This window comes from Macrotis lagotis, chromosome 3 (genome assembly GCF_037893015.1).
Source record: "Macrotis lagotis isolate mMagLag1 chromosome 3, bilby.v1.9.chrom.fasta, whole genome shotgun sequence".
Classification (NCBI taxonomy): Eukaryota; Metazoa; Chordata; class Mammalia; order Peramelemorphia; family Peramelidae; genus Macrotis; species Macrotis lagotis.
The window spans coordinates 238,467,841-238,489,564 of record NC_133660.1 but is presented as its reverse complement, the minus strand read 5'-3'; the positions used below and the strand labels follow the sequence as shown (position 1 = coordinate 238,489,564).

Here is a 21,724-nt window from a genome sequence, read left to right as displayed (position 1 = left end):
TCCTTTCTACAATTGTAAATAGGAGTAGGCATACAACTGGATATTTCCAGAACTCAGTGGTACTTTACTATGTACTTTTAAGCTCATCAAAAGTCTGAGAGTTCTATATAAAAGCACATTGATTAGTAAAGAAATATTGGCTAATTGAAATGGGAAATGAATCTTTTGGGAGGATTCACATGCAAGCTCTTTCCTAATAATACAATTAAATAACTGGCTACCATCATAAGGTCAAAGATCTAAAACACCTCAGGTATCATGTAGCCCAACCCTCTGATTTTACTGATGAAACAAATAAGCCTGAGGAAATTTAAAGGAACTTTAGTGGTAAACTTTGAATTAAGACTCTGATCCCAGAGCCAGTGTATTTCCCCTGTCCCAAGTTGTCTCCCACTTTAAATGTGGAATATTTTCATAAGCTAAAGATAACAATCTCTAATAATCCAAATCAAGATTTATAAGGTATCACATTCATATGTTTTCCACTCTATCACAGTACCAGGACTAGGTGAATTAAATTATATACATACATATATATATATATACATACACACACACATACACGCACACACACGAAAACCATGCTCAGGTTATTTTATCATTGTCTTCATAGATAATTTTTTCTATATGTATCCCCAAATACCCCCCCCATTATTTCTATAATCACAACTGCCTGCCAAGCTTTATGAAGAGAATCTTTACTTGTATATGTGGTTTCAGGTTCTTCCAAGTGACAGCATGGGACACGCCTTGATTGATATAGTTCAGTGTCTGCTGGAGAACTCGAGGAGCCATATATTGTTTTTCTTTGTATTGATACAGCACCTTCAGCAATACCTAAGGAGCACAGGTTTAACAGCTTGATAAATGTGATAACGAATAAGACAGAAATGAATATTTACTTAGAAAAGCACAACCTCCAAAATACTAATATTTCCTGAATCAAAAATTATGCTATCGTTCAGAAGAAGGTATATAACTGGATATGGCCAAAGAAGGAATTTGTTTTGCTTGATCACACATATGTTGCAGAAAGATTTTGTTTTTCTTTTTCTCAACTGGAAGAGTAGAAGGGTTAGGGTTAGAAAGAAAATAAACTCCTGTTAATTAAAAAATATTAAAAGAAAACCTAATAAAGTTAGAAGGAAGAATGGGTTAAGCTGTTACTTATTACAAGCTCAAATTTTTAAAATTGTGTTTTCTTTAAGGAAATTTTATTTTAAATCTGAGAATCATATGGAGAACAATTGCTACTGGAAAACTTTTACACTATAATGTCAAAACAAAACTGGTTTGCAAAAGGTAAAGTATTATGTGATTATACAGTGAAAGCTAAAATATTTAATGATTATAAATATGAGAGGAAAAATAAGGGTTAAAACCTAGATTGCAGATTAAGTAAAGGAAATCAGAAAACTAAGAGGAGCATAATACAAATAAATCTACAAAAAAGTGCAGAATTTCCTGCAGTAAAATATTTATTTCATTTCCATAGTGTAAATATTTCTTCCACCAATTCAGTCCCTTTTATTTTTAGTGGTTGATTTCCATGAACTGTTGTGGCCAAAAGAATTCCTAACCAGGTCAGTCAGGAAGCAGTCAAAAACAACCTATACAGTGCAGGGGATTGTGCAAAGCTCCTAGGATGCAAAGAAGACAAAAAGACAGTCCCTGCTCTTAAGGAGCTCATAATCTAACAATCAAGCTGCATATGGAGTAAACTGGGATAATCAACAGAGGAAACATTAGAATAAAGGGAGAATCAGCAAAGGCTTCTTAAAGATGACAGAAGGAAGAAATGAGAAGAAAAAGTTCTCTGCATGGGGAAAGTAAGTAAAAATAAGAGTTGGATCATCTCCTGACTGAGGAGGACATGGGTGCAAATGATATGGAGTAAGGCTGTAAAGGCAAGAGGGAACTCAACGTGGAAAAAAGAGCATTGTGTATGTGATCCAAGGTAACAGGAAGGCCCTGAAGGGCTGCCATGGTCAGGAACCTGGTGGTTGGCTCTCTGATACTGAGCCTTGTTTGTCAGTGTTGGGATGATAGTCTATGATTTCAAGATTCAGACACAAAGCTTTCCAAGTCTTCAAATTATCACAAAAGCTGAAGCTTGGCTATCAGTGCACTCAATGTAGGTTTACCATCAAGCCATGAGGAAACTTCAGAATAGCTGAATTCTACTAATATCTAAGATAAGGGTTTTTTTTTTTTACCTGCTGGACACCAACTGCAAATGCTTTTAGGAAGACTTCGGCAAATTCATTGTATTCCTTGGAAACATTGCCAGGGCTTCCATACCTAAAACAAAGTAAGAGTCCCCAATAATCTTTTGCTATACTTTTAAACAGTTCCACCTCTGGGTTATTTTTTTTTGGGGGGGGGGGGGTGAGGGAACAACATTTTTATATTATTTGTCACAAGTAAAGAAGTTTACCTTTCAAAAAGTCTTGCCAAGATATGTAAAGCCCACTTCTTGCATTTCCACCATGGTAATTCTGGCCGATCGTCCTCTTCAACTTGAAGTGTTTCCTTTTAGAAGAGATTTTATTGACTATAATGATTTTTTAAAATTACATTAAGTAGAAAATTATGTTATAGATCATAGCTGTAAAAACACATCTCCCAATGTTCAAATCAAGCAAGCTAGAAGTGATAAATAGTATCTTCTATATAAGGAAACTACCAATACTTTCTGCAAATTATGGTGATTTGTACTGTTAAACTTCCAGTCAAGGTGGTGGCCACTTAGTCTTTGTGTAAATATAAGAAACACTATTCCTTCAATTATTACAAATGATCTATTTAAAATTTGAAATTCCATAAGGAATTCTAATACAACCAATAAATGATTTAAATAATGTTCGAATTCTTATTTCATTTTAACATAGTAAAATTGCCATAGCATGCAAATATTAGAACCAAAAGAGCAAAACAGCAATAATTGTAGAAATAAGCCACCTTAAAAAGAAAAATGTTTTGGGCCCTTTCCTGGAGAAGGACAGGATGGTTAGGCAGCTTCAAAGTAAGGAAGTACAGATCAAGTTCTGCTTATGACATAGACTAGGTAAATAACCTGAGGCAATCACTTAATGTTAACTTAGTGCCCCAAACAATCCTTTAAGAGAACAAATGGCAGAAAAGTTAGGATGTTTGTGGTGTGCTCCATGAGTTCTTTACATGCCTTTAGAAATGTTTTTTCTTAAAAAACCCCTTTCCTTGAAGTAAATAGAATAGATGAGAGACTCTTCTGACAAAAGTAAAAACAGACACCAAGGATCATTGATGTTCCAAAGAAACATCACCTCTAGTTTAATCATTTGATATGGGAATTGTGATCACATTCCAGTCCAGTCTTCTAGACTATTTGGCAAATCCATAAAGCCCTTGAAGCAAAGAGACAGCAAGAACAACCACCAGCTTTTTGCTGTCTCCATGCAAGAAAAGCCTTGTAGGTAGTATGCTTTTATTTACTAACTCATCACAATATCCTGTAAGAATTAATTTTAAGTCTACACCCATGTCTGAAATTTGCTCAGGCGTGAAACAAGACCTCAGGCAAGGTACAGACTCTAAAATGCGAGAACTGTCATTTCAAGTAAAAACTGGAGCAAGAAAGCTGGAGCAGCTTTGGCTCCTGACTCAAGGTCTGATCTGTGAAGTACCCACAGTAGAACACCTCAGGTTCTTCTTCTAAGACAGCCTTTCTCAATTTGTGGTTGGTGACAAACTGATGAGGTTGAAAGATGGATAAAACGATTAAGTGATTAAAGACCACAAAAATACTCTTAATTCCTGATTCAGAACATGAAAATCTTGTTCAAGTCATCAGTAGAAAGGGCATAGATATTACCACATTATCTTTTCCAATATACAAGACCATTCTCTCCAAATTATCTAAATCAGGGCCCAACCAGTTTTCTTTCATCTAATTACCTATAAATGAGTCTAAAAAAAAAAAAGCAACAAGGAAAGAAACTACAATCTCAGGGTCAAACCAACCACAATATAACAGAAAGGAACATGGAAAGCACTCAGCTCCAAACTTCCCCCCCATAAAAATGGAAGCATTTGGGGAAAAAAAGATTCTTTGTGTTCACACCCACCTCAATAAAAACCCAAGCTGACAGCTCCCCACCCCATTCCCCAAGAGAGCACACACTTACAGGAGGCACATCCCTGTTTACAACCGTCTTTAGAATTTCTATCCATTCAGTCAAATTAGCTTGATTTATCAGCTCCAGTGGAAGAGTATACTTTAAAAGAAAGGGAAAAAAAAGGTTCATGGTTTCTTTAAACTGCAGCAAAATGTTTATTACCAATCAAAATTATTTTTTTCTCTCTTCTGCTTCCTAACAGTAAAAATACTACTTATAACCAACTCCAATCTTTTTTTCTCATTACATTTAATCAACCCTCAAGAATAACTTGTGTAAGCTGGAAACTGAGGGAATACCATCAACTTAGGAATGGCTGAACATATTACCTACTGTACTTGAATGTAATGGAGTACCTATTGTTCAGTAAGAAATCATGAGCACCCAGACTTTGGAAAAGCCTGGAAACACTTGTTTGAACTAATGCCGAATGAAGTGATGAGAATGAGAACACTATACCTATTAAAAGCAACATTATGAGATTAGCCTAGGGAAAATGTTTCCTACAGTGACTACAGGCTTTCTTTCTGTGAACAAACTACTAAAATGCTCCCAGGAAGGTGTCCAAGGTGTCTTCTTTAGTGAAAATATACAGGAATTCACAACCAGTCTCCTAATAAAAACATCCACATCAATGAAATTAAGAGTCCAGAATACCTGAACAAGGGCATAGAAGATTTTGAATATCTGCTTCTGAATGAGGACTGATTGATCAGATTGATCAGGAAGAAGCTGAATAAAACGATCCTTCAAAACTGGTAGAAAGTGCTGCATTGCTGCTATCAATGGACTACGTTCCTCTGGCTTCTTGTACCTTTGAGTTCAAATACAAAAAGAAGCCATAAGAATTTAAAGACACAAAAATATGAAAAGCAACAACAACAAATTCATATTCAATGTGACAGAAACTTCATCCTTGAGAGCGCCTATGGAAAACTAAACTTATTTCAACCACCAGGGCAATAGCAGTGACACTCCTATGTTGACAATCAATTCCAGTAGCAGCTGACTCGTGAAATAAAAATGGGGGATTATCATTTTATTCTTAAGATATTTCATTCCATGTCATTTGGGTAAGGATGACAAGTTCTCACTTGGAAGAGGAAATAAATATAAATGTAAACTAAATATAAACCAGTCACAAAGTCCATATTATCAACTCTTGTTGTCCAAATGAGATCACTGGTTCAGAAGTCTGACCAAGGACAGGTAACCAGTGATTTGGCACAGCTAGTTCTCAAAACACTTCTGACCATAAACCCAGAGGTTTTGCCAAGATGCTTTGGAAATCTTTCTCTTCAGCAAAATACAATCTTTTAATGTTACAAAAAAAAAACCACAACTTTAATAAAATTTGATGACTGCCACACATTTCTAGATCACTTATCTCAGTAGAAGTATTTATGTTTTTCTCTTTTAAAAAATTCATTTGATGGGGCGGCTAGGTGGCACAGTGGATAGAGCACCGGCCCTGGAATCAGGAGGACCTGAGTTCAAATCTAGCCTCAGACACTTAATAATACCTAGCTGTGTGGCCTTGGGCAAGCCACTTAACTCCATTTGCCTTGCAAAAACAAAATTCATTTGGGGGAAGTTACATGACACAGAAAACTGGCCCTGGAGTCAGGAGAATGAGTTCAAATCCAGCCTCAGATACTTGATATTTACTAGCTGGAAACTCAGGCAAGCTACTTAACCCCACTGACTTCACAGAAACCACACACACACACACACACACACACACACCACACACAATTCATTTCAGAATTAACGGCTTTGAACAAACCCTGCACCAAAAGTAAATTTCACTTCCTTTTATTTTCTGACCTTTTTTCCTAGGCAACCATAATACATGTAGTGAAATAAATGCAAAATAGGTCATTTTCAATATAATAATAATGTTTGATCTTTTTAAAAGCTGCTTCCTATAAACTGAGCAAAGCAAAACTGGACAAATAAAGAACATTGGGCAGTATGAAACAAAATTAAAATTGGTGCCTAAGACTATCAAACAAGCATACTCAAGGCAAAAGTTACTTTTAAAATCAAGGTGACTGGTAAAGAAGCTTAATCAACAACACAGACCATGACTAACAATAGCACAAAAACTATTTTAAATGTACAAACTAAACTGGCTTATGTGTATATCTCATTTCAATTCATTAAGGTTGATACTTGAAACAATCCAGAAAAACACCTTTCCTTGCTAAGTCAATTTACAGTTTTTATAACGCACATTTGGCATTCTAAAGGTACATAATAAAAAGTTCTACATTATCAGTCCTTAAACTGGAAGAATTGAACTTTCCTTTGAGCAAAAGAATTCTCTGTCCTATAAAATGAGACCATTTCCATTTCTGGGAGACAACTTTTTTTTACTATTTGAATACAAATTCTGACAATAGAAAAAAAAAGTTTAACTCATTAAGCTATTGAAATGAGAGCTATAATCTAGTCAATGAAGATATATCCTGTGGTAATAAAGAGGATTTGTGCATACTTATGTTAGTTAAATACAGTTATCCCTTCCACTTAGAATTTTCCAATTAAGGATTCAGATGAGATCTCCTTAAGCAATTAGAGGGGAATTTGGGGGGTATATTTTAACAGAAGGTAGATGATACTTGAAGGCCAGCAGACAACACAGAGCTTATGACCAAATACTTTACCCAAGTTTTACAACAAGGTACTACAAACATCCCATAAAAGAAAAGGAAAAATTTAGACTTCTCTTATGTGGATTTTCCAGATCACAGGGGTACCAGATTGCACCTCTAACTTCCTCAATGTGGAATAATAGCAATAGTCACATATTAATATTCTTAACAAAATTTCACATAGTTTTCACGATGCTATGCTGTAAATGTGCTATACATTTCGGTCTATAAAATGGAGACAATTTATCTCAGGAAAGGAACCTGTACATTTTGTAAATTTCCAAATTCTAAAAGAGCTCAAAAATTTATGCACAAATTGTTTGAACTATTTGGCTCTCATGAGTCAAACTAAATTAAACTATGGGTGGTTTTTAAGAATTGAGAATTTCTTTAGAATACTCCTTCTATTTAAGAAACACCATAATCTGATCCCCATTTCCATAATATAAATGGCTTCTCTATTCATTTACTATCCTACAAGCATATGATTATTCCCACTGCCTGACAATGCTCATTGGTCTTATTTATCTAAACATCAACTCCTCTCCCTTCTTCAATCAATAAAACATTTACTGCACATTTCCCCTTGGAAACCATTTTCCCCTTAAGTCCTTCATCTAACATTGGCATCAGCATTTTTTTTTTTTTGTCATACTTAGGAGAGCTGAATTTCCAACCTCAAACTAAAGAAGTATCTATATCTATTAAATGTCCTACTATGCCTAGGCATAGTGACTATTCTCTGGGGAGACATATATGTGAATTCAGGCTGAAAAACTCCTGAGAGAGGATAGCCTCAGCAACTGGAGGGGAGGAGTACATGGAAAAAGTGACTCCTGACCCAAGCAAGTCATAAAGGAAATCCAGGATTCTAAGAGGTGATGCTGAGAAGTCAGGCCAAGGGCAGACACTAAGGGAGGGACAGGAGAAATCTGAGAACTGAAGAACAGAAAGAGGTTATAATTTGAAAGATGGAGGAGTGGAATTAAGTTCAACAACAGTTTGACCAATAAATGGTTCTAGGTTCAAGTTTAGTTATAAAGGAAGGGGTAAGAATCATAAGCTATGAGTCACAGGATTACAAATGGAAAATATGCCAAATTATATTCAACACTACTTTAGCAACTCCAATATATGTATCTTAAATGGATTTAAGGCTTTTAATCTTTCCCTTGAATTTTCTTATCTAGACACTTACAAATTTTCTCCAATTATTTTAGCTTGAGAATGTCATACATACTCATAGTTTTTCACCAGTTGATACAAGCAAAGAAGGATTCCGAGCCAGTAAGCACTGTTATCAGACTGGAGATAAAAACCAATCTTGTCCACAACTGCAGTCCAGCGGCTTGGGTAATCATGTTTGATTATATGATGAATGCATGTAGTAAGCTGTACCCTGAAAAGTCAAAAGACACATAGGACAGAATGTTATGAAGAATGCGTTACACAATTAAAAATTTCATTAATCTGATTTATATACAATTTCAAATCATAATTTAGTCTTGAGGGATGCAGACCCTGTAGGTAAATGAAAAAGTCACCCAAAGCTCCATTTCTTTTTATGGGTCAGTAGTCAGAATCAGGGCTAAGGATATTCATCTGACTTAAGTAACTTCTACTCTTGAAATCTCTTTCTTATTTTAATAAGGATGTTTGAAAGCACCTGCAGAAGATGGAAATGTACACAATACCTACCCTTCAAAGCTAGTACTGAGGTAAGAGATATGAGAATATAACGATTTAAGTGCAAAGGAAAAGTAAGGAGCAGCATTAGGGTCCTCAAATGGAAAGCATAAGGAAAAGATAATTACTATAAAAATATTATCTAACTGGTGATATTAGTTTTCCTGGTTGCACTTAAGTGTCTGAAGAGAATCATCCCAGGATAGTACTTTTATAATCAGGAAGTTAACACTAAACAATTAACTGACATTATGAGAATTTGTTTGGGTGCCTATTTTACAAGGTTTTGCAGTTTCTTCTTTCCAGTGGAGGCAGGGAAGAACAACAAATCCTTCTTAACTTCCCTAATAATTTCTTAGGATGATCCTATCCCAAACCTACTAATTGCTTAAACCTGTAGATAAAAAAAAACCAAGACTATAAACAATGTAAATCACACTCCTTAGCAAGAGTAATTTAACATATATATATTTGCTGAACAGTAAAACAAGTTTTTCAGTTTAGTACCCTAAAACTATACTTTCTATTACTGCACTGGTTTCTAGGGTCTCTGTTACTTAAATGTCAAAATATGTGGGGAGGTTTTTTAAACCAAGAAAGAGCAAATATGATATTACTGAAACAATAAATAACCATCTTCAAAATACCTGATAAGTTCAGGGGAGTGAATAATAGCTTCTACAATGTTTTCACGGATACAATGTCGATCTTCCTCTGGAATTGTATATGGAGGTAATTCCCCTGGTGTGGTCTCCCTATCAGGCCAATACTGAGTTATCATATTTTTCAAATAGATAACACCTGAAAGATATCAGGACATTAGACAAGAGAATAGTTATACATCGTGAATCTAGCCCTTTCACATATTGTTTATATATCACTGAAGAACCTAAAGAAATGCTTTCAGATTCTTTTAAAAACAAAATAATTTCATTATTCCTATTTCAGAAGCTAAGTACAATTCAAATTTTTTGGTTCTTATATTAACAATATAGCTTAAATAAAATACTATGCATAATTATTTTAAGGAGATCAAGATTTCAAGGGATTAAGATTAGGAAAAATAAATCATATCTGTGTCTGTCTAACACAAATGGTAATTTTCAAGACTGCTCTAAATTACAGGTAATTTGTTAAATAAAGTGTTCTTCACTGCTTTCAACAGAGTACCAGATAACAAAATCACTTCAATTTTCACATGCCTTTGATAATGAAGATCATTTCACTCAAACCATTAAGTATATTTTAACAGCCCTAAGAGCAATCTTGGGTCAAATGCTACTTAGAATACCAATAAATTCAGGGGTAATTTTCAAGGTTCAGTAAGATTACAGATCACAGAAAAATCAGGGTTTGGAAGTTGCCTGTTTGCTAGTCACTAAACTTAACCAAAAATGATGATATAGAAGAACATAAAGACTTTATCAGTGCTCTTTAGACATGCAAAAAAGACCTTAATTAGAAATGCAAGTTAACAGAAATTAATCAGATACTCATTACTGAAAAGTACTGATTCTATGATTTATTAATGTGCTTATGCAGGGGCCTGACCTGTTTCAAAATAAGACTGAAAAGCTAACTCATCTTCAGATTCAACTGGAGTTAATGATTGTTGCTTTTCCTTCTATCTGTAACTCAAGTATTTTGAACATTTTAAGAAATCATCAAAAGAATAAATAAGGTGTTCTGACGTTCTTTCAGCAAAAACTAGCCATATGTAGACTCAATTTTGCTATAAGTATAGTCTCAAGTCTCTAAAATTGTGCCATTTTTTTGTTTGTTTTTCAAGGCAATGGGGTTGAGAGTTGTCCAAGGTCACACAGGTAATTATTAAGTGTCTGAATCCTCATTTGAACTCAGGTCCTCCAGGGCTGGTGCTCTCTATCCACTGCGCCACCTAGCTGCCCTTTTGTCAAATCTCCTGAAGAGCTAAGGATATCTGTAACTTTTATCATAAATTGTGACCTACATTCCACGGCTTAGGATTTGAAATGCCCCTTACTAGTCAGTCAAAACTATAAATAATATGACAAAGTCCATACAGGCCACACCAAAAATCACCTGAGAACATTAAGCATCCATCCTTTATGTTATAAGAAAAGGTAGCCTGTGAATCAAATTCACACTTTTCTCACTCTAAACTGTTCTTATCTATAAAATAAGGTTGAGAATAAAAATTGGTAAAAACCATAAACTCCATAAAGTTAGTTCCACAAAATGAGTTTTCCAACAATAGAGTCCAGCTATTGGGATAAAACTCTCCTTAAACCTAGGAACTTCAAACTTATTACCCTTCACAGCTACAACCAAGACCAAGAACATATAGAAAGGAAAAGACTCCTTGGACATACCTCTCTAAGATAAATTAGTACATTTAAAGTTCACATTTACTAAAGAGAATTGTTTTAATTTTCCAAAATTATACCACTGTTTCTAAGCATAAACTATGACATATAAGTTGAAGCAATATTCTTTCCATTGGGCCCCTGATAACATAGGCATTCATGACCCAGGATATTGGCCCTCAGCCCAACTAGGCAGAAAAACCACTAAATGACTTATCATTGGATGTCAGTTCAATTGTGAAAAGATTTAAAATAACATTTGCACATTCAAAAGAAAAAGTTCTCAGCAAACTTGCCTGCCTGTCTCACTGGTAAATCCAGCTGGTCGGACATGGTGATTTGTAGCAGAGTTGAAACGAAGTTCACAGACTTGTGAGCCTACAAAGCAAAGGAGAAGAGGATATTTTAATGCTTTTACAAGTGACTAAGATTAAAGTAGATTTATGGCAGTTAATTCAACCAAATGTTAAGGAACACCAACCAATTCAGTACTTCTTAGTCTTTAAAAATGGGTGCCCCTCCCCCTCTCCCCTTACTCCAGTCCCACTGGGTTGTTGTGATCTGTCTCTCACCATCTGCCCTACTAATTTCTGCTGGGCTTCTTCTAGGGTTCAAAATTTAAAACCTTGGAATCTGCCCTAATGAACCCATATAGGGCAGGATCTCTCACTTCTCTTACATTCCTAAACTGAGTTCCCAGAAAGGAACTGCTCATTACTCACATACTACTTTACATTTAATTTACAATTTGCATTTAGAGCTGAACTGAATAAAAAGTAGGTAAAGCAAGCAGAATCAGAAAATTCCCAACTTGGAAAACAACTGTGAAAGAAAAGGAGAACACATATGAAGAATAAAGCAGAGAATCAAGAAACACATACACAATGTAAACAGAAAAACAAATATACTTGAATGTTCTAGAATTATATTATTAAAAATGTGGTGCAAAGCATAGTCCCTCTTGGGGAGCTTCAGAGCAGGGAAAGAGCCCAGGAGAATACTCTCTCACTCAAGCCCCATTTGGCTTCTCATGGAGCTATCAGTCCACTCTCCTTAGCTCCACTCTCCCCTCTGCTTTTCAGCTCCCTAGGGGCATGTTTCTTTTCCCCTCTCCCCACTTTAGCATATTGCCAGGCATGAATACAGTAAGTACTTCATAAATGAATAAAGCATTTATTAAGGGCTCAATACTTGCAAAGCATGTAAAAGCATAGAAAATGAAGATAGCCCCTACTCTCAAGGAGCTCGAACTCTAATGGGAGAGACCAGAAAGTCCCATGGTCCTTAGGGGTGTATTTGCAATGTCATTTCCAGTTTCTAACACTAAGCCATGTGACACTGGGGGGAGGGGGTGTGGAGTGGTAGCACAGTAGCACAGCCCTCCCCAGGATCCAGCTGTCTTGGATCAGGTTCAGTGAGGAGCCTGGGGCTCCCCATATGGGTGTCAGTCTCTACATGGCTAGAGGCAGAGTCCTAAGTGCAAATGAAAAAGATTTGTGAAAATGAGCATCCACCACTGCAGCTGCCACTCCCATAAGACGCACATACACATGTATGTCTGCACTAAAATTCTGGCACAAATCACCCCAGAACATGACTTCTCTACACCTCCCTTTCTTCATTTATAAAATGGTAGCATGGCAGATGGGCCAATATGACCAAAAAGGATTAATGATCAATTGTTGCGGGGAGGAGAGAAATCTGGGATACTGGTGCACTGCTGGTGGAGTTGAGAACTGATCCAGCCTTTCTGGAGAGCAATTAGGCAATAAAAAAGTGTATGCCCTTTGATCCAGCAATACCATACTAGGTCTGTATCCTGAAGAGATCATGAAAAATGTTTTAACATCACTTGTCAGATTGCCTTCTGTGGGGGGGGGGGGGGGAGTGAAGGGAGAAAAGGGAGGAAAAAAAATTGTAAAACTCAAAACCTTCCCCCAAAAAATGATTGGTAGAAACTACCATTGTATGTAATTGGAAAAGAAAATATTTATATAAAGAAAAAAAATTAACAAAAGGGTAGCATGGGAGGGTCAGAGAGGACAATGACCCATTGATGGTAGGGCTATGGGCTCATTCAACCCTTCTGGAAAGCAGTTTGAAACTACCACACTGGGACAGCTATGTGGGGCAGCGGATAGAGCACCAACCCTGGAGTCAGGAGGACCTGGGTTCAAATCCGACCTCAGACCCTTTAATTACCTAGCTTTGTGACCTTGGGCAAGTTACTTAACCCAATTGCCTTAAATAAATAAAAAATTTTAGATAAGGATTACTAGAACCATTTGTTTTAGCAAAAAATTGACAACAAATTAGGTGCCCATCAATTAGGAACTGAATGAACAAATTTTAAAATACAAATTGCATCCAAATATACTCCTAAGAAATGAAGAAATATAAGGATTTTAAGAAATATGCAAAGACATGTGAACTGATGATTAAGCAAGCAGAATCAGGAGAATATTTCCTATCTGTAAAACAACTTTTAAAGAAAAGCAGAACACATGAAGAATAGAGTAGAAGCAAGAAAAACATACACAATGTAAACTGAAAAAAAAAAACCTTGAACATCCTAGAATTATATATCAAAACTATGGTACAGTGGATAGAACACCAGCCCTGGAATCAGAAGACCTGAGTTGGAATCTTACCTCGGACACTTACAAACTGTGAGACCCTGGGCAAGTCACTTAACCCTGCCTTTCAAAAAAAAGAAAAAATTTATTTTAAAAAGTATTAAATTGAGGCTCAGAACTGGCATTACTCAGCTAGTTACACACTGGTGAGAGCTGGGCAACATTGAAACCAAATTATCTGAGATGGGAGAAAGGTTGATATTTTCCTCCTCAGGCAGAAAGGATGATTAAATTAAGCTGAGTAAAATAAACTATCAATCCTTCCATATCAGTAGGATTATTAGGGGCAAGGTTTACAAGGATAAACTTCTACATGTCACATACATACCACAATTTTAAATTATATTGTATCTTACAAAGTCCATTATTTGGAACAGTGGGGTTTTAGGTGCACATACTTAAGACAAAGGATCTCCTGCAATCTAAAAAATTATCAATTAGAAAAAGGGCTTAAATTTTAAATGTTGTTCTTGGTAAAGGTGAGCTGCCTGTGCAATTTCTGATAAAAAGGACATTCTTTTTTTGAAATAAATATTTAATTTATTTATTTTTCCAACCACATGTAACAGTTTTCATCTACCTTTTTTGCAACGTTTTGAGTTTCACATTTTTCACTTTCCCTCTCTTCCTTTCCCTGAAGGTAATTGAATATTGGTTATAAAAGTAAATCCATAATAGACAGATTCTTTAATAAACAATGTTTTGATAGTAGGTAAAAGGGAAGCTCCTGACAGTGAAGGATATTGAAACAAGACTTTGGTAACCCGAATTTTCAAATTTCCCCTAGGACTAAAACCCCATTATGTTCCAAAAAAGGAATGTATTTTCTTTTCAAAAAAAAAAAAAAAAGAGAGAGAGAGAGAGAGAGAGAGAGAAACCATTGAGTTGAAACCTCCTGATTGAAGTCTATGAATAATGCCAAAAAGCTTTGAATAATAAAGTCACAAACACTATAAGAGAACTAAGAAAATGTTGAAAGCATTTACTCCAGCTTACAGGCTATTTTAAAGAAAAACATTTTAGTTAACTCCTCAAGAGTCTTTTCTCCAGCTAACCAGGACAGATTAAAACCCACTGGCAAATGACAGTTCCACCTAAGTTTAGAATGCCAGTTTGGGGAAGGATGATTCTATGTTAAAGTTGCAGTATTTTGGCAGAGTTCTTAGATGAATCTGTCTGAACTCAATGCTATTTTTAGAAAAGCAAGAGACCGGAAATTGTTGGTCTCTCTACCCTAGTGATGAATTTCAACTTATGCCTTTATGGATAAGGCATTGAAGTTTTCATACATCCAAATTGAACTGCCAATTTAAGATGAGAAAAACAAAAACATCTGAGACCTGTATGTTTATGAATAATCCACAGAATGGTATATCTAGATGAATGAAATCAAAAGAAATGAAAATTGTTAATGGTTCATTCCCTAAACGTTCAGTAAGTAATAAGCACATAATGTAAATAGGCAAATTTTTTTACCTTCCCTTGCTGCTATTATTATCTTATTATAAATTATCAATATCAAAATCCCTTTGTGAAAAATCTGAAAACAAATGAAAGTAAACACAATTTGTCCTAGAAAATGCATTCACTTCAGTGGGGGTACCTGTCATATCTTACCATTCCAAATAATCAGTCATCCTGAGTTGTTCTTAAATTCCTTTTATATTTCAACCATTCAAAGAAAAAATAAGCCTATGTATGTAATACTAAAAAATAATTGAATAGCAAAACTTAAAGATTCCTTTATTAGGCGAATTTTCAGACATGTTCTTTTAAGTAGGCACATTTCATACAGACAAAATAGTCAATAATCTCAAAAAGAGATCACTGGAAACCAGACATCATGGAGTTATGAGTGAGAGAGATCACAATGACAGAATGCCACAGCAGCTAGTCTAGATTCAGCATGCCCTATCAAATACAGCACCATTAAAGGCCAAAATGCTGTTCCCAGTTTAAACTGATTCCCCACCCCATACAGGACCAGTGAGCTAGGTACTTCACAAAGAATTTTAGAGTTAAGATCATCCAGCTGAACTCTTTTGCCTTACAAACAAGATATGGCAGCAAAACTGAGGTCCAAGGTCTTCAGATCTGCATTCCACTGTAACCACTTAACCAATAAACCAGCTGCCACTCCCTATCAGAGTGTAGTGAGGAAGAAGAGTGCATCTTGATGACTTAAAACATCCTTTCAGTTCCAGTCCTCAGCCACCAGGGACTCACAATTAACTGCCAAGGCTTTTATCTCCAATTTACATAGACTCATTATCATTTCAATTCCAGCTCAGTGACTAAAGCAGAGATATCTCAGCCCCTACTTTTTCAAATTCTAGAGTCCCTTGGTTTTACACCTAACTCACCTAATTCTATCATTTCAATACTTTGGACCTTTGACTCCACTAATCCCTGGTTCATCTATTTTTACCAAATCTACTCCCAGATGTCAGAACTGCTAGGACATGTCACAAATTCATGCTAAATTTAAATAGCCATTCGCTGTTCTGTTCAAAAAAGAAGTCATTTCGACACCCTAAATCCCAGCCACTACATTAAGGCTGTTTCAAATCATTTCTACAATCCAAAGTTCCAAATTCTTCTCTATCCATCACTTAGGAAACCTCTTAGACCCTATTAAGTATCTCAAAAATTCTAACCCCCTTTCCAAGGTTTAGTCCTCCAAACATACTCATAAATATCCCCCCCATTCGTATATTTACTTAATGTTCTTCTACTGTGTTTTTTCCTTCTATCCACAAAGGCATTTAGATTTTACCCATTAAGTTGGATCTAAAAATGACTAAAGTGGGGGGGGGGCACGCTAGGTGGCCCAATGGATAGAGCACCAGCCCTGGAGTCAGGAGAACATGAGTTCAAATCTAGCCTCAGACACTTAATCATTACCTAGCTGTGTGGCCTTGGGCAAGCCACTTAACCCTTTTGCCTTGCAAAAAAACTAAAGAAATTATAGTAACCAAACTTGCTACCAAAGAGATTTGAGTACAAAAAAGTTTCAATGAGAAATTCCAGGTATGGTCAGTCAGAGGAATGGATGAATGCTCTCTTTCATTCCAATATGTGGGTTAGCTTTGCTTACCTGTCCAACTCCCATTTTTTTTATTATAAAGCATAAAATATAGGTCATGTTAAAAAAAACCCCACCACGAGTATCATCAAATTGCTAGCTCTAATTCTTCAGATCTCCTAAAAATGGAAAATATATACCAGTCTCCCCCCAAGATTCAGTCTTAGATCTTCTATTATTCATACTATTCTCAAAGATTCAATAGCTAAAGGTATTTCCCAAGACACTTCTCTCAAGCTACCATATCCTATACTCAATCTTATTCACCCCTTTCCCCCAATCAAGCTTCTCTACTGAATATTTCTATTTCTGACAATGCTATTCTCCCAAGCAAAAAACCACGGGGGGGGGGAGGGTCATTTTTCATTTCCTCCCTCCCCCTATATCTATCAAAAACAACAAACAAGTATTTTTAAATAAATAATACAAAAGTATAAAACACCAGGAATGAAAAAGTAATAAGAATGAAAATAATTGTTTGGGTTTTTTCCCAAATCCACCAAAATTGTTTTTTATCAATCAACAAGCATTTTGCAACTATGTACTTATACATCAAGCACAACGCTAGATTCTAGGAATATTCCTATTATTTCAAGAAGCTTAAGACTCTAGCAGGGAGATAATATGTACATATAAATATGTAAAGAATTAAAAATACATGATAATAAGGACATCAGCATGTAGAGGGATTAAAGTCAAAATTTCATGTAGAAAGTTGTTGCTTGCAATCAATCCAGAAGAAATCAAAGGTTTCTAAGATTCCCTCTGTGAAAGAAATATCAAGGCAGGAGATGAGAGTTCATTCAGTATGTCAGAAACAAAGAAGGTCAGTTTGCTGGAGAGTGGGAAAATGGAAAGATCCAAGTGGTGAAGAGTTTTAAAAGTCAAGCAAAAAAGTTAAAAATTGATTCCAGAATCAATAAAGAATTATTGTAGTTTAAGACTTCCCAGGGTCAGATCTGCACTTAAGGAAAATCTCTTTGGCAGGGAAATCACTTTGATTAAGAAGCAGTACCATTAAAAAAATAGAAATTTAAAAACTGTTTAATTATTATTCTCAGGCTTGTCCTCAAAGAAAAGATATAAAGACATTGTTTAAAGAAGTGGAAGAAGGGCGGCTAGGTGGCACAGTGGAAAGAGCACCACCAGCCTGGAGTCAGGAGAACCTGAGTTCAAATATGACCTCAGACAACTTAATAATTACATAGCTGTAAGATCTTGGGAAAGTCTCTTAACCCCATTCCCCCACCCCAAAGTAAAAGAGGTGGGAGACTATAGTTAGGGAAGAAATTCTGAATATAATAAAGGTTTTGGGATATGTTGATTAGATCTCACTGAATTCTTCCTCTTTTCTTCATTGTATTGGGATGGACATGAATATGAAAAATCTATGGGACATCCAATTTGAAATGTCTAACAGCCATGATACAGGAATAGACCTACAAAGAGAAAACCTTACCAAGGATAACTGATTAGGTTATTAAATGATAATGCATCTTTCTACTGTTAAAAATCCTATCAGCTTCTGATGTTGAACCATTTGACAATGCCAAGGGCTTTTGTGGCAAGAATTTACTGGTCTTCAGAAGCTTGGATTGCTGAGAAAAAGTCAGGGTTGCAGAGTAGCAATAAGGGATGGTCATAATCTCTACATGAATTACTTGCTAGGATAATGGTCTTGGGATCTGTCAAGGGTACAGCTACTCCTGGGGTTACTGGGCTTACTTGTCTAATCATGGGAGCTGATATAGGTAGATAGAAAAGTGACTTGTCCTCAATGAAGGTTGTGGAGTTTAAGCTGAAAAGAATGAATGAATGTGAATGAATGAGCACTGATCAAGTGCTTACTATATAAAAAGCACAGTAGTAAAGTGCTGAGAATACAAATAGCAAAAAATACATGTCAGTAAGCTCTCAAGGATCTAATGTTCTAATGTGCAGATAACTTGTATAAAAGATTTTAGCTCCAAATCAGATGGAAAAGTAAAGCAGAGAGTTAAAAATCTTTAAAAAAGATGAATTTTTCCTGGTAATCAGTTATTCATGTTCAGTCAATTCACAGTACCAAGTTCAGGGTTTTCAAACTCCTGGTCTTACTGGCCCATCTGTGGCAATTGGTTCTGTTTGTGAAAATTGTTAAGAAGATAGGCTGTTTCTCCAAACTCTAAGGGATCTAGGCTCCATCTCCACTAAGATTGGAGGGAAAGGTGAAACTGGACTGTGGTGGGGGTTGGGGTAAGGGGAGGGGAGCCTTGCTCCTTTAATTACACCTGGCTTGGCTGCCCAATGGATGGCAATTGTAGGTCATTGTAGAAGTCAAAAAGGATGGAGACTGAGAAAAAATGTCAATCAGATTCAAACTTACATGTGTTCTCACCTATTAAAACATAATCTTCTTGAGTAGGGTTTTTCTTTGTGGCCCCCTTCCCACAACAAAGTTCTTAATAGTTGCTGCTGATGCCTATTTGTATGTGGTAATTATTCCTTCTAATCTCTCCCAACAATTTTATTTTTTTTAGAATCACCTGTCATACTCAGTTGACTCCTTGCCTTTCTTTCAAATTACCTAAATAATCATAACAACCTTAAGAATACTGCTAGTATTTTCACATACAAAGTAAATAGTTTGACCTTATTGAGTCCCTTTGAGTCCTCTTTAATGTTACCTTGTTTCTCTAAAGGTAATTTATCCTTAATTGGGAACCCCAGTTCTTTCGCTCTTTGGAATATAGTTTTCCAAGACCTCCAGTCCTTCATCATAGTAGCTGCTAGTAAGTCTTGTGTAAATCTTATTGTAGTTCTATATTTAAAAAAAAATTTTTTCCTTGTTGCTTCCAGTATTTTCTCCTTAACCTGAGAGTTTTGAAAATTGGCATTGATATTCCTTCAAGTTTTCCTCTTGGGATCTTTTTCAAGGTGATCATGATTAGTGGATTTTTTCCCCCTATTTCTGCTGTCATCTTGTTCTTGGAGTGAATAACCCGATTTCTCAGTAAAGAATAAGATGAGGTGGTCTTTAATTGGGGTTGGATTAGGAAGGGTTAATGTGGTATGAGATATTTCAAGAAAGAGGAGTGGAAGGATTACAGTGGAAAACTGAATAGAGAATCAGGGAGTAATAAAAGAGGATTGCTGGGGCGGCTAGGTGGCACAGTGGATAGAGCACCGGTCCTGGAGTCAGGAGTACCTGAGTTCAAATCCGGCCTCAGACACTTAATAATTACCTACCTGTGTGGCCTTGGGCAATCCACTTAACCCCATTTGCCTTGCAAAAAAAAAAAATAAACAAAAAAAACCTGATTGCTGTGCTGTAGTATTAGTTGATAAATAACAAATTTGTTGTGGACACAGCCATCAATTCCAGTTTTATTCAACACCACCTTTGATTTCAGCTGGGGACAGGGAAGCTGAAGAAGGCAGTAGGTTTGCTAAGGACATAAGGAACTTGGTTCAACTGAAATAAACAAAAATGAATGATCGGAGTTTGAGGTAAATGGTCTGGATGTAGCATAGTGGATAGGCCATTGAACCAGGGAGGTCAGGAAGCTTAGTTTGAAATTCTGCCACAAACTACCAGTGTGACACTGGGAAATCATCTCAGCAATCTGAGTCTGTTATCATCCATAAAAAGGGAATTGGGCCTGATGGGATCTAAGGTTCCTTTCAGCTCTAAATCAATAATCCCATGAAGAACTAAAGGGGAGAAAAGAAACCGGTTCTTAAAGACTTTCACATCTGATCTCATTTTATTCTGGCAGTTAACATTGATAAGAGAGGGTTAGGATTATTCAAGTTAACCCTGAATTAACTAACTACAAAATTAGAGCTCAGACTATACCTTAAAGTGCAACCTCAAGCCCCAAGATCTTTTTGTCAAATTTGCTCCTTTCACTCAACCTGCTCTTTTTCCTTTTGTCAAGTGGGAAGATAGAACTTCCCGGTTATGAATTGTTGGTTTGGATTCCTTTATTCTGACTGAATAACAGAATAGCCAATATATGTAAATATTTAACACCATTCATCTGCCATAGGATGAGGGGGAGGGGCACAGAAGAAGCTGGGAACAGTTATTCTAGAGCACATTAATCTGGTATTTGAGCAAAGCTTTCTCAAAGCACTCTCCTAAACATGCTGTGTCACTGGATGACCTTTTTATTTAACAGCCAAAGAATCCAAGGACTTTCCTTATCTAACAAATTCAGTAGTATCCACCATGCTATATTCCAAAAAAAGGAATGTTTTCTTCTAATATAAATTATTATAGCTTATAAAATATATCCCACCTTCAAAAACATTTTACTGTATGTATAAGATGTTCATTTTTCTCCCCTTAACCAACATTAGTCAAGTCTATATAAAACTAGCTTTTCTATTAGAAAACAGGTTTATTTCAGAAGAAATCACACCACTCAGCAAATATTTAGCACCACAAAGTGAACCCAATGAAATCCTGGGGGGAGGTGGAGAGAGGGGGCAATGGTTTTTTTTGTTTTTAGATTTTTTTGCAAGGCAAATAGGGTTAAGTGGCTTGCCCATGGCCACACAGCTAGGTAATTATGAAGTGTGTGAGACCGGATTTGAACCCAGGTACTCCTGACTCCAAGGTAGGTGCTTTATCCACTACACCACCTCACCACCTAACCGCCCCAAGAGGGGAGGATGTTAAAAAAGTTTAATTCCAAACAAAACTCTGCTAAGGAGTTTATGATACAATTTTCACAAAAAGTCATACTCATATCCATGAATTCTACTTTAAAAATCTCATTTTATCTTCTTTTATTTCCTCTGGTTTACTTTTTTTGAAGGAAGTATTATTCCCTTTTATTACATTAACTAAGGAAAATAGTAGGAAAGAAGGTAATTTTATATGGGTTCTAAGCTTTTTAATTACAGCAGATTTTTTAGTCTGCACTAACACATCAGTTATTGGAGTTCTAGTTCTGCTATTAGCTAACCATACAAACTCATGTAAGTCCCTGAAAAATGTGAGATGAAAAAAGATACGAGGATTTTGTTACAATTTTAAATCCTACAAGTTGTATACTAGGCTCTGTGCTAAAAGAACTAGGTGATAAAGTTAACATGAACTAGACCACCTCAAGTTTTAAGACAATGAAAATCACTAAGCACTAAGCTTAAATTAAGCACTCAGCAGACA

At 36.0% G+C, this 21,724-nt stretch overlaps 1 protein-coding gene across 4 annotated transcripts in view; it reads right to left on the bottom strand.

Annotated features, from left to right (window-relative positions):
• Window positions 1-21,724, bottom strand: part of IPO7 (importin 7) — a 61,549-nt gene that overhangs the window by 15,536 nt on the left and 24,289 nt on the right. For all 4 annotated transcript variants that reach the window (XM_074230280.1, XM_074230278.1, XM_074230277.1 and 1 more), the window contains exons 2-9: window positions 11,142-11,223; window positions 9,148-9,301; window positions 8,055-8,213; window positions 4,815-4,971; window positions 4,167-4,256; window positions 2,438-2,532; window positions 2,217-2,301; window positions 703-837 (exon numbers count right to left, since the gene is read on the bottom strand). In XM_074230280.1, coding sequence (XP_074086381.1) covers window positions 703-837; window positions 2,217-2,301; window positions 2,438-2,532; window positions 4,167-4,256; window positions 4,815-4,971; window positions 8,055-8,213; window positions 9,148-9,301; window positions 11,142-11,223 — 957 coding nt within the window. The remainder of the gene's footprint in view (window positions 1-702; window positions 838-2,216; window positions 2,302-2,437; window positions 2,533-4,166; window positions 4,257-4,814; window positions 4,972-8,054; window positions 8,214-9,147; window positions 9,302-11,141; window positions 11,224-21,724) is intronic.